The sequence below is a fragment of the Lutjanus erythropterus genome, chromosome 6 (assembly GCF_056507025.1).
Source record: "Lutjanus erythropterus isolate fLutEry1 chromosome 6, fLutEry1.hap2, whole genome shotgun sequence".
Classification (NCBI taxonomy): domain Eukaryota; kingdom Metazoa; phylum Chordata; class Actinopteri; order Lutjaniformes; family Lutjanidae; genus Lutjanus; species Lutjanus erythropterus.
This window is the reverse complement of record NC_139322.1, coordinates 32,725,593-32,740,363: the sequence shown is the minus strand read 5'-3', so window position 1 is coordinate 32,740,363 and position 14,771 is coordinate 32,725,593. Positions and strand designations below refer to the sequence as shown.

General features: G+C 41.3%; 1 protein-coding gene across 1 annotated transcript in view; it reads left to right on the top strand.

The window, feature by feature from the left end:
• The first annotated feature begins 2,417 nt into the window (after positions 1-2,417).
• The window catches only part of mtor (mechanistic target of rapamycin kinase), a 107,218-nt gene continuing 94,864 nt past the window's right edge, over positions 2,418-14,771 (top strand). Inside the window, exons 1-16 of the mRNA XM_084721693.1 lie at positions 2,418-2,574; positions 3,797-3,939; positions 4,154-4,262; positions 4,444-4,676; positions 6,177-6,377; positions 6,485-6,619; positions 6,699-6,974; positions 8,163-8,271; positions 8,562-8,745; positions 9,126-9,254; positions 9,482-9,726; positions 10,621-10,830; positions 11,071-11,276; positions 11,984-12,106; positions 13,252-13,335; positions 14,379-14,471. Of these exons, the coding sequence (XP_084577819.1) occupies positions 3,811-3,939; positions 4,154-4,262; positions 4,444-4,676; positions 6,177-6,377; positions 6,485-6,619; positions 6,699-6,974; positions 8,163-8,271; positions 8,562-8,745; positions 9,126-9,254; positions 9,482-9,726; positions 10,621-10,830; positions 11,071-11,276; positions 11,984-12,106; positions 13,252-13,335; positions 14,379-14,471 (2,466 nt within the window). The 5' untranslated portion in view covers positions 2,418-2,574; positions 3,797-3,810. The remainder of the gene's footprint in view (positions 2,575-3,796; positions 3,940-4,153; positions 4,263-4,443; positions 4,677-6,176; positions 6,378-6,484; positions 6,620-6,698; positions 6,975-8,162; positions 8,272-8,561; positions 8,746-9,125; positions 9,255-9,481; positions 9,727-10,620; positions 10,831-11,070; positions 11,277-11,983; positions 12,107-13,251; positions 13,336-14,378; positions 14,472-14,771) is intronic.

Below are 14,771 nucleotides of genomic sequence, written 5' to 3'. Positions count from 1 at the left end.
CCAGCCTACCGCATCCCCAAGCGTCAGCCTCAACCTCCAGTGAGCAGCCGGGGTCAGAGCAGGCCTCCGGAGCTTAAAGGTGCGTGGGCCAAGAAACCTTTTGCTCCCAGTGTGACACCAGGAGAGCAAGCCACCCATCCTGCCACTCCTGGGGCCAAGAAGAAGAGATGCGCCACCTAGTGCGATGTCATCGGGGGAAAATGGTGGTCCTGGCCAGACGCCTGCCCCACAAACCCCCGAGGATCTGTTCCTACAGTTAAAGAGGGCATGTTCCTGTCCCTGCAAAAGGCTTGCAGAGGCCATGTCGGCGCTCACAGCTCACGACCGAACAAAAAGGAGGAAGGTCAGACCAGCGGAGAGCTCTGTGGAGCCACAGCTGAGTGTCACAAGCACACACCAGTGCACAAGCACACACCAGTGCCCGAACACAAAGTGTCCCTCCCTCCCAGTAAATTTATTAAAAATGTTTGGTGTGCATCCAGGCCACAAGCCGAGGGCGCAGGTTCTTTTGTTCAAAAATAATACAAAAAACATGAACAAAGTGAAAGAAATGAAGTGGAAACAGAGCATGGCTGTGTGGCCACACATGCCACCACAGGGGGGAGGCATAACCTCACCAATGGTGCAGCAAGCGGGTCCGCCTGCCCCGGTGGGCATGATGAGCGCCTCAGTTGCGCAGCCCAATGTGCCCGTCCGGCCCGGTGCTGCGGCGGAGTCAACCCTGGGCCCACTGTTGAATCGGGCCAACCAGTGGTGTGTGTGTGGGGTGTCAGATTGGGTCATAAAGACTGTAACCAAGGGTTACAGGCTCCAGTTTGCGTCCGCTCCACCCCGATTCAACGGAGTGGTGCAGTCACAGGCTCAAGAGGACAGGGCTCATATTTTGCAGGACGAAATATCGTCGCTGCTGGAAAAGGGAGCCATTCAGGTGGTACTGCGAAAACAGAGCCTGAGCGGCTTCTACTCAAGGTATTTCCTAGTCCCAAAGAAAGGGGGGGGGGGGGGGGGGGGGGGGGGTCTGCGGCTGATACTGGACATGCGGGCTCTGAACAAATACTTAAGACAGTACAAGTTCAGGATGCTTACACACGCGGCTCTGATACAGTTTGTGCGTCCAGGCGATTGGTTCATGTCCATAGACCTGAAAGACACTTATTTTCACATCCCTATTTATCCCCCTCACAGGCGATATCTCAGATTTGCCTTTCGAGACTCATACAGTTTTGAGCGTTGGTTCAGTTCCGACTGTGCCAGTCTAATTGTCTGTGTGTTGAAGGCCGGTCTTCGAGGTGCGCTTGTCTGGCAATATGGGAGTCGCGATATCCCATAGTGAGATACCGAGACGAATGTTGAAAGAGAACTTTAGGCTAAGAAAGTAACCCCAGTTATCTGAAACATGAGTGGGGTATCTCACTAGACCACCCTCCTTGCCTGGAGCGAGGAAGAGGTGTGCTTACTTAGACTGGAGAGGATGACGTGACGTCAGGCTCTTATAGCAGGAGGATGTCCCTCCTCAGCGGAGCAGACGTCATGTCTGTCGGCCAGTCAAGACTGGCATAGTGAAAAAGGGCTTCTGGGGGACAGTGCGGAGGGCGTGTCCCATAGTGAGATACCTCACTCATGTTTCAGAGAACCGGCAGAGTTCCAGCACATATGGGTGTCGAGGAACAAAGAGTGGACAAAGAATGCCACTCAGGAGGAAAGAAATTGACTTACAATATTGATTGTTATAATACACTGAAATCATAAATCAGTCAAAGAAATGTGGCAAATACATGGAAAAAACATAAAGAACGGGAAGTCTTTATTTTACAATACAAAACACAGAGTAAAATAGGAAAAAAAAAACCACCTGCCAAAGAAAAGATTCAGTTGTTGTAACCAGTTTGTGGCTTGGGCACTGTTGGTTGGCTCTAAAGGTGTTCAAAGATATGGCAGTGGCTAGAGAAACCATTTTTATTCCCTGCAGTCTACTCATGCTGGATAACTGGACTAACATCAAGAAACTAGTGGAATATCTTCACAGTATTGAGTTATATAAAACATATACCTAAATACTGTCAAAGGGAAATTAATAACAGACAATAGAGGGCAGCAATACGCCAGTGTGGCGTCAGTCGGCCGAAACCAAGAAGAAGAAGGAGTTCCGCGCAGGGTCCGTTTCTGAAAGGGAACCCCACATCCGCGAAAGATCTCGCGAGAGTAATAATTGTAATTGCAAACATGAGCTTTACCTTACTTTGCCCAAGTGAATCTGTCCCTAACTAATTTTAACCACAGCGTTCGTACTTCATAAAAACAAATCAGTTTGTAGAATGCGTACAAAGAAAAAGGCGCGATATCTCGCGATAGTTTTGTAAATCTAGGGTTCCAATCCAGGCACGATCCCATTCAGGCTACTTGTGAAAGGGCTTGTGAAGTCTACTGTATGTACCCTGCTGGAGACGGTCCAACTCAACATAAAGATACCTTAACTAGCTAGCATTGCCCCATGCCCGCCCGGCAGTCGTAAAATGAGAGATATTCTGCAAGAGCCGAATACCAATTAAGTGGCCGACATATTAAATTAAACACGTAAGTGCTACAAAAGCGAATTTACTATCTTGTAACGGTTTGCTAAATTGGATAGCATAACGTTAGCACTAGCCAACGTTAGCTAAACAAAACGAGCATGATACAGTTGAGGCTTTGAAATACCCTGTACCTGACCTATACCATGTCAGTTTTGTACTAGTGTTGTAAAGGATGCTGTCTTTTTTCATCTTATGGCAACGTCTCTGGTTGGTATGTTGCTAATTAGCAAGATTGACAGTTTGTTTCACGAGCTAACCAGACATGTTAGCTAGCTACAGCGTCAGCTAACATCAACGTTGACCTGAGTTAAAAAGTCAGGACAGATATTCTGTCCCATTACCAACAGTGATGAATTCACATTTTATTTCAGTTTTCTTGCCACTGTTAAGGAATTTGCTGTGGTAATGAGTGTTATTCTTAATGGGTCTGTGATTTTGTGTAAAGGTATTTAAAATCCAACTTGTGTTTTTTAGGTTAATCCTGTTGACACCCCTTGTAGGAGACTTTGATTCTCAACATCCTGTAAGAGTAATAACAAATCTATTAGCTCACTGTTACACAGTGTTACCACAAAGCCTTATTTCGTTGCATTTTTGATTAACTTTGCTCAAAATATTTCTTGGCTTAAGTTTAGTTACTGCCTCACATACTTTATTGACAAAAGATTAGAGATGCTTAATTTAAAGGTATACAGTTACAAAGTTTTACCCTGCAAAACTTTTCCTTAAGAAATTTAAGGATGGTAAGTAAATATGAATTGTATCTTTTTTTTGCATAGCTCAACCTGAAAACCATCTTTTAGGCATGTCAGTCCTAATGATCAATATTGACTTTTTGTGCAAATGTTTTGCATTGTTTTATGAATGTGAACGTGTTGTATTTGCATTCATGTTATTATTATTATTATTATTATTATTATTATTATTATTATTTATTATTTTTATTTTTTTTACATTTTTTGTAGTTAAATTTATGCCTGTTTAATTTAGATTTTTTCCACTCCTCCTTTGTGGTTGTTGTTGTATGAATGTATGAATTTTTCACGCTTTTTATTGGCAAATTGATTGATGTGCAATTTGTTCAATAAAGAATTATTTTAGAAAAATAGGACAAATATTCTTCCAAAGGCATGGTATATGTACCAATACTTGACTTGTTACATTTGTTTTGATAATGTAAAACCTTTAATAAAAGCATATCTGTTTTGTTTGTCTTTTTGCAGATCCGGCCATCCAAATGGTGATCATGTCAGGCACAGCCACTGTGCTGCAACAGTTTGTCAGTGGGCTGAAGAGTCGAAATGAAGACACCAGAGCAAAATCTGCCAAAGATCTGCAGCACTATGTGACTACAGAACTCAGAGAGGTAAGAGAAAAAAGAAACTTGGATGTAACAGAAATCTGCCCTAAAAGGCTGGAGCATGATCAGCTGTTTACACTGTTTCAGGAGTGGATATGAATCCACACTTTAATTTGGTTATACATGTTAGGCAACATGAAATGTGCAGAAATCTAGATATTGTAGAGTTTGCAGTTCTTACTGCCTGTTTTTTATGATACTGGTTTTATGCTATCCGCAGTTAAGCCAAGATGAAGCCACTACATTCTATGATGAGTTAAACCACCACATATTTGAGCTGGTTTCCAGCTCTGATGTGAATGAAAAGAAAGGAGGGATTCTTGCCATCGGTAAGCCATGAACTTTGACATGCCAAATTTTAAAGTTCACTTTGATTTTTGGATCTACTTAATGTCTGGTGGAATTAGTTTGAGATAAGTTACTGCCCTGGGTGTTTGTCACAATTATCTGTATAATACTTTACATACACACTGTGCATGCATGATATAGTGTGTTCTCAACTTCTTCCAGTGAGTTTGATCGGAGTCGAGGGAGGCAATGCCACCAGGATCAGCCGCTTTGCCAACTACCTTCGCAACCTGCTCCCCTCCAGTGACCCTGTGGTTATGGAGATGGCCTCTAAAGCCATGGGCCACCTGTCTATGGCAGGGGACACCTTCACTGCTGAGTATGTGGAGTTTGAGGTGAAGAGGGCCCTGGAGTGGCTGGGAGCAGACAGAAATGAGGGCAGGCGACATGCTGCAGTAAGTGAACAGCAAAGAGCAGGGACTGTATTGTTTGTTGTTGAAATACTACCACATCCTGGTGCTGTTTGTGTGTGTTGGAGATGAGGGCCAAGGACAGTTTGACTCATAATTGTTTCTTTGCACTGTTGCCGTTTGTTTTCTTTCTAAGGCTGCACTTGGCACATTTGTGGCCACTGACACTTTTTCTGGATGGAGAGCTCACTAATTGCTGTCCAAGTGACAATAATGAATTTTGCAAGTAAATGAAAATGCCAGTGTCCTTTTTGGGGTTTGACGCTGTGGCACTCAACTTGCTGACTTGTTGTCTTTGTAAAAACACAAATCAACACATCCAAACCCAGCTTACAATAAAATGCTGTCCCACCTACCAGACTCACTCCAAAGAAGAAGATATGGATGTACTTGAGCTGTCAGTTGTTGAACAGTAGATATGACTGATTAGTAAATGTTTCTGTGACACACTTGTACTTTGGCCTTGTTTATCCTGTCTGCAGTTATTCTCAAATGCAATGAGGAGTCAGTTTTGAAAACACTATGCACATGGGAAATAATGCTAAAATAGAAAGAATGATTAAATCATTAGTCTTCTTTTGTGATGGATCTTCCAGCTTGCTAGCGTGGACTGCTTTCCGTGTAAGCTCTTAAAGGCAGGAAGAATGAAAACATTTGAGGCCACCCAAATAAATTGAATTAATTGAATAAATGAATTCTGCTATTAACTTTTTAAAAAATTTTGATTTGCCAGTTTCTGTTTGATTATTTAATTTCTTGACAACAAACAGAGCAAATTGATGGTTTCACAGGTCCTTTAGTCGGGAATCTGTTCAGTTTTGCAGTTTTGTGATTACATCTTTTTCTTAACTCGATTGTTTGATGGTGAATGTCAAAGATGTACTGCTGTTGAGACACCTTCTTTTGTCTCCACCCTCTCTTTCATTGTTTTCTAATTTACAAACAATCAGTAGGTATTGCTTCATTTTGGCACTACTTAGTGATGTATGGTTTGGCATCCTCACATTTCTACATTGCATATAATGTTTCAGCTAAATGTAGTAACAACATCTTAAGGTTCACAGCTCTCAGTTCTATTGCAGAATTTGCACTTTTAGGGGACTACTTTGACGAAGTGCTGTTGGCAGGAGAGACTGCATTGTAGTGTTGTTTTTCTTCTGCTTGCTGCTGCAATCTCCCTCAATACTGGACCGGTTTCAAATTGTTGTCCTCTGTAGTCATTTAGACACAAAAGCATGGCAAAATGGAGTGCAGGTTGAAAAATACCAAACTTACCTTTTAAATGTGCAGCAGTGCACATAAAATGTGTTTCCAGTTGCACATTTTATCAGTTCTACGGGTTGAACTTTGCAGCCCTGGATTAATATAATAACTGCTGAGTAAAATGTTGAAGCTCTGTATTGATATACTGTATATTTACTTTTAAAGAAGTAAACCCAAGGGAAGGCAGTTAATGACCAGCCATTGAATTTCTGAATTTTCCAGGTGTTGGTGTTGAGGGAGCTGGCTGTGAGCGCACCCACCTTCTTCTTCCAGCAAGTGCAGCCCTTCTTTGACAACATCTTTTACGCAGTATGGGACCCCAAGCAAGCCATCCGTGAAGGGGCTGTATCTGCACTGCGAGCCTGTCTCATCCTCACCACACAGAGAGAGACCAAGGAAATGCAGAAACCGCAGTGGTACAAAGTAAGAGCTCTTCAAGACGAGTACTTCCTCAGTGCACATTGTTTTTACCCGAGGGAAACCTCTGTCCTTGTAATAGGCAACTTGAGTGTTTGTGTTTTCTGTGACAGCAAACCTTTGAGGAGGCAGAAAAAGGGTTCGATGAGACTCTGGCTAAAGAGAAAGGGATGAATCGTGACGACAGGGTCCATGGCGCTCTTCTGATCCTGAACGAGTTGGTTCGCATCAGCAGCATGGAAGGAGAGGTGAGGCCTGTGTTCACTGTGGAAACATTCTGGCGTCCACAAGCAAAACATTCCTCTCACTGTCTTGTCTCTATGACAGCGTATGCGTGAGGAAATGGAGGAGATCACGCAGCAGCAGCTGGTCCATGATAAGTACTGCAAGGAGCTGATGGGTTTTGGAACCAAGCCCCGCCACATCACACCCTTCACCAGCTTCCAGTCGGTACAGCCACCACAGTCCAATGCCCTGCTGGGCCTGCTGGGATACAGCACGCCTCAAGGCTTCCTCACCTTTGGAGCAACGCCTGTACCTGCCAAGAGCTCACTAGTGGAGAGTCGTTACTGCCGTGAGCTGATGGAGGAGCGATTTGATCAGGTAGATTTTTCAGCAGAGGTCTGGCTTTTCCAAGAATGCAACAGCTGTTTTGGTAATTACTTAATCTGCCAATTTTCGTGTGTTAATGAATAGTTTTTTATTTTGGTGTAAGAAAAAAAATTTCCACCATGTTTATTGCATTTTTAGTCATCAAGTCAGTGCTGTGCTACCCACAGTGAAATCTGCAATCTGCAGTTCTTCTGTGTAATTTAGGGACGTACACATTGTGAAATCCTGGGCCCATTTGGATGCAGATAATCAGCACAACATTTACTGAGCACAAAAATGATGCCACACAACGGATAAACATTGGCCACTACCATCAGTGAACGTCATCTTATTTGCTGATATGGTTAATGAGTCCACCAGAAAAAAAAATAAGCCAGTACTGCGACCCTCAAAATATTTACCACACCCAACACAAAATGATTAGATTGTTAAACTGTCTGAAGACCCTGATAGTGTTTTTCTGTAGACTATATCTTGTGTCACAAGCTCATGTTTCACTAGTTTGTGGTCAAAGTTGAATTTCACTTTGAGTTTGAACCCACAGTTGCATAAGCCTTAGATTTTTTCTTTTGACAACCCAACAGAGTCGGCTTATACACACTTATCCTTACCAAAATAATTTTAGTTATTCATTATCACAGAGCTTGAGAGACCACAAAGGTGTGGCCTACTAAGTAGCCTACTATTTATAAGTGAGGACAAAGAAATGTGTCTTTTCAAATTGTTTTCTATACATACTTGGTTGAGAACCAGTGGTGTATTGTACTGTTTGTTCAGCACTGTTTTGTTTACTAATAAGGGCTGCGAAGTCTTAGATTACCTACTTAATACAATAATGATCTGTAAGTGTTAGAAAGTATCTTTAACAAAAAAGTTGAAAACAATAAACATGGTTTCATTTTACAATTAAATTAGTTTTACCCGCACTAGATTTGTCCAAGAGTTTCATCTACTGTATAGTCTTTGATGATGGCCAAGTTTAAATTGGTTTATATGATGACTATGTTAACTAGTAACTTATCTTACCGGTAAATGTGAATATAAATGAGCAGTCAAAAAGTTGAAGCTTAAATTTAATGTTGGAAATAATGCTTGTTTGTCACAAGGTCAACAACACAAGGTCACTACTGTTCTGAGCATCAGATTTATGACAGTTAACACATTATGTGCTTTGTCCAGGTGTGTCGGTGGGTGCTGAAATACAGGACCAGTAAAAACCCTCTGATCCAGATGACCATCCTCAACCTGCTTCCACGCCTGGCTGCCTTCCAGCCACATATCTTTACAGGTATGGCTAGTTAATATTTGAATGTAATCCAAGACGCATTTGACTCTTAATACCATAACATACAGCCGTTCATCCTTTCCCATCACTGTGTCTACTTGGTTTCTTTGCTGGTATGGACAAAATATGTAAACAGCTCATAACCAGTCCTTTTTGGTCTCCTTTACTGACATTGATGGACTTTGCCGTAAAAAAATGCTCGTAGTTCCTCAGTCAGTTGATTTTTCTGATGTGGCCTCCACAAAGCCCCATATCTGTGTGTAACCACTGTGGTTGTTCCATCCACTGTGCAGACCAGTACCTGTCAGACACTATGGGTTACCTGCTGGGCTGTCTGAAGAAAGAGAAGGAGAGGACAGCAGCGTTCCAGGCCCTGGGGCTGCTGGTGGTGGCTGTCAGGGCAGAAATCCAGCCGTACCTTTCAAAGGTCCTTGAAATCATCAAGGCTGCACTGCCACCAAAGGACTTTGCACACAAGTCAGTAACTTAAAAACCTAAAACAGTTTTTTGTCTCCTCATACAGTACTGAAAATTTAATTCCTCCATATTCAGAAAATCTGACTTTATATGTCTTTTAATATTCTGTTGTATTTTGGTAGTTACAGTTTTACTACACAGTTTTTGTTATCTTTGTGTCTCATAATGTTGTATCATTGCTGCTTCATGTTTTTAGCATCATTCTAGTTTTGCGGTAGTGTAGTATTTTGATAGTACTATAATAGAGGAGACCCTCCTCAGTCTCCAGGGGCTTGTTTAATTTTGACTAAATCTAAGCTTGAATTTATATTTTGTGTTGTAATTCCAATGTGGTAGACCTGTTAAAAAATAATTTGGGACATGGTTTTTCATGTGTACAGGAGGCAGAAGACCATGCAGGTGGATGCTACTGTGTTCACCTGTATCAGCATGCTCTCCAGAGCCATGGGTCCCAGCATCCAACCAGACATCAAGGAGCTGCTGGAGCCTATGCTGGCTGTGGGCCTCAGGTACGACAGAATAGATTTACCATGAGCTAAATAATTCAACAAACAAGAGTTTTCCATAGATTGAATTAGATTGTTGGCTTTGGTTTGTACAAGTAGCAGAGTTTAAACTGACTTATGGTAATGTTTAAAGTTATATTTGTTGATAAACATTTCACAACACGCCCATTTGTCCTCATCTGAAGATGACAGCAATAATGATATTGATTTTTTTTTTTTTGTCCATCTAGTCCTGCACTGACAGCTGTGCTGTATGATTTGAGCCGTCAAATCCCCCAGTTGAAGAAGGACATCCAGGACGGTCTACTGAAGATGCTTTCCCTGGTGTTGATGCACAAGCCGTTGCGTCACCCCGGCATGCCCAAAGGCCTGGCTCATCAGCTGGCCTCGCCAAGCCTCACAAACATCCCTGAGGCAAGTGACGTAGGCAGTATCACACTGGCCCTGCGCACACTGGGAAGCTTTGAGTTTGAAGGTAAGAGCAAAAGACAGTTTTAAAGCAGGACTATCATGTTTTATTTTTTAAATTTATTCATTAAGAAATACAGGGAGAAAAAAAAATCAAGAGTGAAGAATTTTCACAGACCCCCAGTTCTGATCTAGTGCACCAATCTCCATTGATCTTAAATTAGTTTCTGTCAGTACAGAAAAATGATGATTTTAAGTGTGGGTAGTGACATTACAGCCCTAAAAATCATGAAGCAAGAAAAGAAATAACTGATGGACTAAATGCTTCAGTGCCTACATCCTGCAGATTCAGTGAAGTTGGAAAATATGTTGTGGTTTTAAATTGAAGTCATAAACCATCAGATACAAGTTTGTAGCCATAAGGGGGAGCACATAGTCTGTAAGAACTGCAGAAATGGCTGGTGCAGTTGTGTTTTATTGTGTTTCCAGCTGCTCTCTGGACTGAATCCATAGAACTTTAGGCAGCACACCAATGAATCAAAATACTAGTTAGTTGTAAGACTTGTCTATTTGTTTTGAGCTAATTTCCCTTTCAGATTGAGTTATTGCATAGTATTTTCAGATGAGGAATCTCATAGAAGTTGTTTTAGCTAAAAGAAATTTTAGCATGTGTAAACATAATCTGGGGTGCATCGGTGTGACAGGATTAATATTACTTTTTACTGCAGAGGCTGTCGACACCATATGTAATATGCTGTGACAAGAAATTAGATAGGTTCCAAACTTGGAAAAGTAAAATAATAAAATACATTCATAGAATTCATGATTAACTCTGTGTTCACAAAAGGGCCACAAGTTCAGGATGAAGCAAGTCATTGTTAATTGAAACTTAATATGTATGTTCAAAAATGCATCTCCCAGTTCAAGGATCATTCTCACACTTTGTCTAACCCTTTTCCAGGACACTCCCTCACCCAGTTTGTGCGCCACTGCGCTGATCACTTCCTGAACAGTGAACACAAGGAAATCCGGATGGAGGCAGCTCGGACCTGCTCACGCCTCCTTACGCCCTCCATCCACTTGATCAGCGGCCATGTTGTCAGCCAGACCGCTGTGCAGGTTGTTGCAGATGTGCTCAGCAAGCTGCTAGTAGTCGGCATCACCGACCCAGGTAAAAGTCGAGCAAAGGAGCTGTAGTATTGTTTGGATTTGTTGAGTATTTTTTTTAAAATTAATAATTATGTATTATTGTCTCAGTAATTAATGAGAACTCAATTTTGCATGAGTTGGCGTTTGATTAAAAGAAATTGGATTTGTAGCATTGGATATGTATTTAATACCTGTTAACAGTTAACAGCTATAATAGGAAATTCGAAATGTCTGACTTTTTCTCATCCCTGTTCTTCTGCAGATCCAGATATTCGATACTGTGTGCTGGCATCTCTAGATGAGCGTTTCGATGCTCACCTCGCCCAGGCTGAGAACTTGCAGGCACTGTTTGTTGCACTGAACGACGAGGTGTTTGAGATCAGAGAGCTGGCCATCTGCACAATCGGACGCCTCAGCAGCATGAACCCTGCCTTTGTCATGCCCTTCCTTCGCAAGATGCTCATCCAGGTAGGAGAGAGGACCGATGGCACAATATGTGAAGTTTTCATGATTTGTTGTGTTGGTTTTCTTTATTGTGTAAACGATCTTTTTTACCCATTAAGGAGTTTTAATTCATAGCTAAACATGGCTTGAAGTTAAATAAAATGTGGTATTTGGATTTTTACCAAATATTGGTCTGCTTAAGAAGATTGTTTGTCCTCTGTTGTTTCAATTGGATACCACTAGAGGGCAGCAAAGGCCATGGTGTAATGTGTAACTTAAAACACAAGGAACAGACCTTTTTCCACAGCACTCATATTGATGAAATAGTAGAGTAAACACAGGTATTATCAATGATACTAATGAAGTCTGACCTGAATGGAATGGAACCTTTATTACTATTATTGGTAACATCTGTGTTTACACTACTATTTCATTTCAAAATAGCTGCTGTAGAAAAGCTCTATTCCTCTTTAAGATCTAGTAAAGGTCAATTATGAATTCAGTTAAATTTATTTCAGTAGAGGTAGGACAAACAATATTGAAACAGCAGACATAATATTAATGTGTGTCTAGCTCCCTTCACCCCCATGGCGACCTGTATCCTCCCCTTGTAAAGGTTTTCATAATGGTGTAGCTTCCATAACACCATTATGTACACAGTAATTAACCTCATTAAGATTTATTCCAGACATGGAAGAATGGGTGTGTTATACTGGACTCTGTTTTTGCAGATCTTGACAGAGTTGGAGCACAGTGGCGTCGGTAGGAACAAAGAGCAGAGTGCTCGTATGCTCGGTCATCTCGTCTCCAACGCTCCCCGCCTCATACGGCCATATATGGAGCCCATTCTCAAGGTACAACTCTGTTCATTGTGAAGTTGTATGAGTGTGAACCAGAGGAGCATGTGTGCTCACTAGACTTGAATCTATGAATATGTGAATGTACAAGAGAGAGCTGCACCAATTTTACACATCAAAGTCTTTTTTACATGTCCTGTACCACTGCATATGTGAAAAAGTGGGATAAAGCATTTTGTTTTCTCAGAGGGAGCTCTGCATACAGAAGGCAACAATGTGATGATAAAATGATTCCTGATGCATTTCAATGCATCTTCACGCAGCAGAAGTTTAGGCTTTTAAGCCAGGGGGTGCCAGTCATTTTGTAGCAGTTTATTTACAATTGTTCATGCGCAGCCGTCCTCACCAAAACATGAGAAGTAGTTTAGAAGTAAACATGATGCACATGGGTGGAAATCTTTTTGTCCGATTTGATTCAGAATATATTCTTGATTGAATTTATAAAAAAAGGGCACAATTTTCAGTCTCTTGCTCCGGTTCCTCTGAAATACAACATGAAACATAATTGCCAAGTAAATGGTCCACAGTCTTTTTATATTAAAAAGTGAACTGCATTTCAGTAATGAGTTAATTTGAAAACATCCTACAGTCTCCTGCCTGTATGAAAATAGCAAAATGATGAGACGGCTGAGTGCTCCACTGTGATGTTATTGACAGTATGTCTCCAACAGTGGAGAGAAGCTTCTCTGCTTCTGGAAATAAAGCCATTGTTGCCCAAGATGCAGAGTGGTCACAGAGGTTTAGAGGTCAAACAGACTGAGCAGCTATGTTCTTCATCCCAGAGTTGGTTTAAGTTGCTTCATACTGCTGAGTATGTTGCTCAGCCACTCTCGATTGCAATAGATGATTGCTGCTTCGCTCTGTTAACGTCTTAATGTAAAGGTGATGGCATAGAAAGTATTTAAAATACATTTCGAGTTAGTCTCTCGAACACAATTATCTAGACACTAAATCAAAACATGATTGTAACTGCAGCTTTTTGAGAAGGTGAAGTACGGCGCTCCCTTAGATTTGAACTCTCCTTTACAAGTTATAGTGTGCGGACAGTAAACTGTTCAAGTGCTGCACTTCCCTTGCAGCTGAGTTTTCTCCATTAATATTGTTTTTATGTTAAGTGACCCTTTTACCTTTTACTTTTGCAGGCTCTCATCCTCAAGCTGAAAGACCCAGACCCCAACCCTGGTGTGGTCATTAGCGTCCTCGCAACCATTGGCGAGTTGGCTCAGGTAAGGCTGGATGCAAGAGTTCAGTTCCTTGATATTTTGTAGAGACAGTATCAGCCTGTGTATCATATTGATTCTCTACCCAGTAAATCTGAGCAGAGTTGTTTAGTTCATGCATATTATTACCTTTTCCCCCACTTTAACAATTTTAATGCAAGCCATCCAAGCTTTTCCTTTTTCTGAGGTAGAAAGTATAGGATAGAGCCCCAGCCATGACTGTGTCCCCACAGAGGAGTCAGGAGAACCCAGTTAAAGGCAGGAAGAGTGCAGGAGATGCTCAGCTAGACCAAGTGTTGACGGTTGACCTAGTGCAGGAAGAGACAGAAGCCCAGCTGCACAGTAACGAGTGCAGGACGACACCAGAAAATGTAGGGAATACAAAGGAAAAAAAGATGTAAATAAGCTCTTAAGTGTAGATTTGAGTGTTATTATCAAAAACGACACTGTAGTAAATACTGCATTCCCCCACACAATTGAATCTGACTGAGATATAATGTGATGAATGGACTGAAAGCAACACATAGAGAGCAGAAAATTTCACAAACATCAGACTAATTTAAAAAAATTTCTAACAGCTTCATAATTCTACACATAAGGGCTATTTATTCTTCCATTCAATGTTTATTTATATAGGGACACACATATAACATAAACTGATGCCTCACACCACAGCATTTATAGCCTAAGCTAATTGGCAATATTCGTCCCTAAATGGGCTTTTAAAATACACAAAAATCAACAACGAAAACACAAGAGAGCACAAAACACAAACTTGTGCATTACGACGACAGAGAAACAGAGACATCAAAGTTGAATAGTTGATGAATAAGAATATCTGTCTCAGATTCCTTTTTTTGGTTCAGAATGACTACAGATGGACTGCTAGGGTTTGATATCCTCAGATTGATTGGGATCGCTCGTCGTTTCAGTGTAAAAAGTAATTATTCAGTCCCTTTTTAGGTGTCAGAAGATCTTAGTGACTGAAAATGGGACAGATTACGAGATTTCCTGAGTTTTGATTGATTCTCCTTTGTCTCTTTGGCCAGGTGAGTGGACTGGAGATGAGGAAGTGGATGGACGAACTTTTTCCAATCATCATGGACATGCTGCAGGACTCCTCCTCGTTGGCCAAACGACAGGTACAACCCAAAAATGAGTAATCGCTTCATCTGGTTCTAATTTCTTTTCTCATTTGTCCTCAGCACCACTCCAAGTTCTGAAGAATATTTATTTCTTGGGTACAGTAAATGCATGTCAGCCTCAGTAAACATAACTGGATATAATTTCTGGAAACATTTAAAGTCACTCAGAAAGCATTTTGAGAGCACTGTGCTCCTGGTATTTCCTGTTTAAACTGGATTGTATGCTAAGAGCTGACACAGGGTGGAATCATTCAAAGGTATTAACCAACGGCTTTATAATAAGGGACTGAAAAGTAG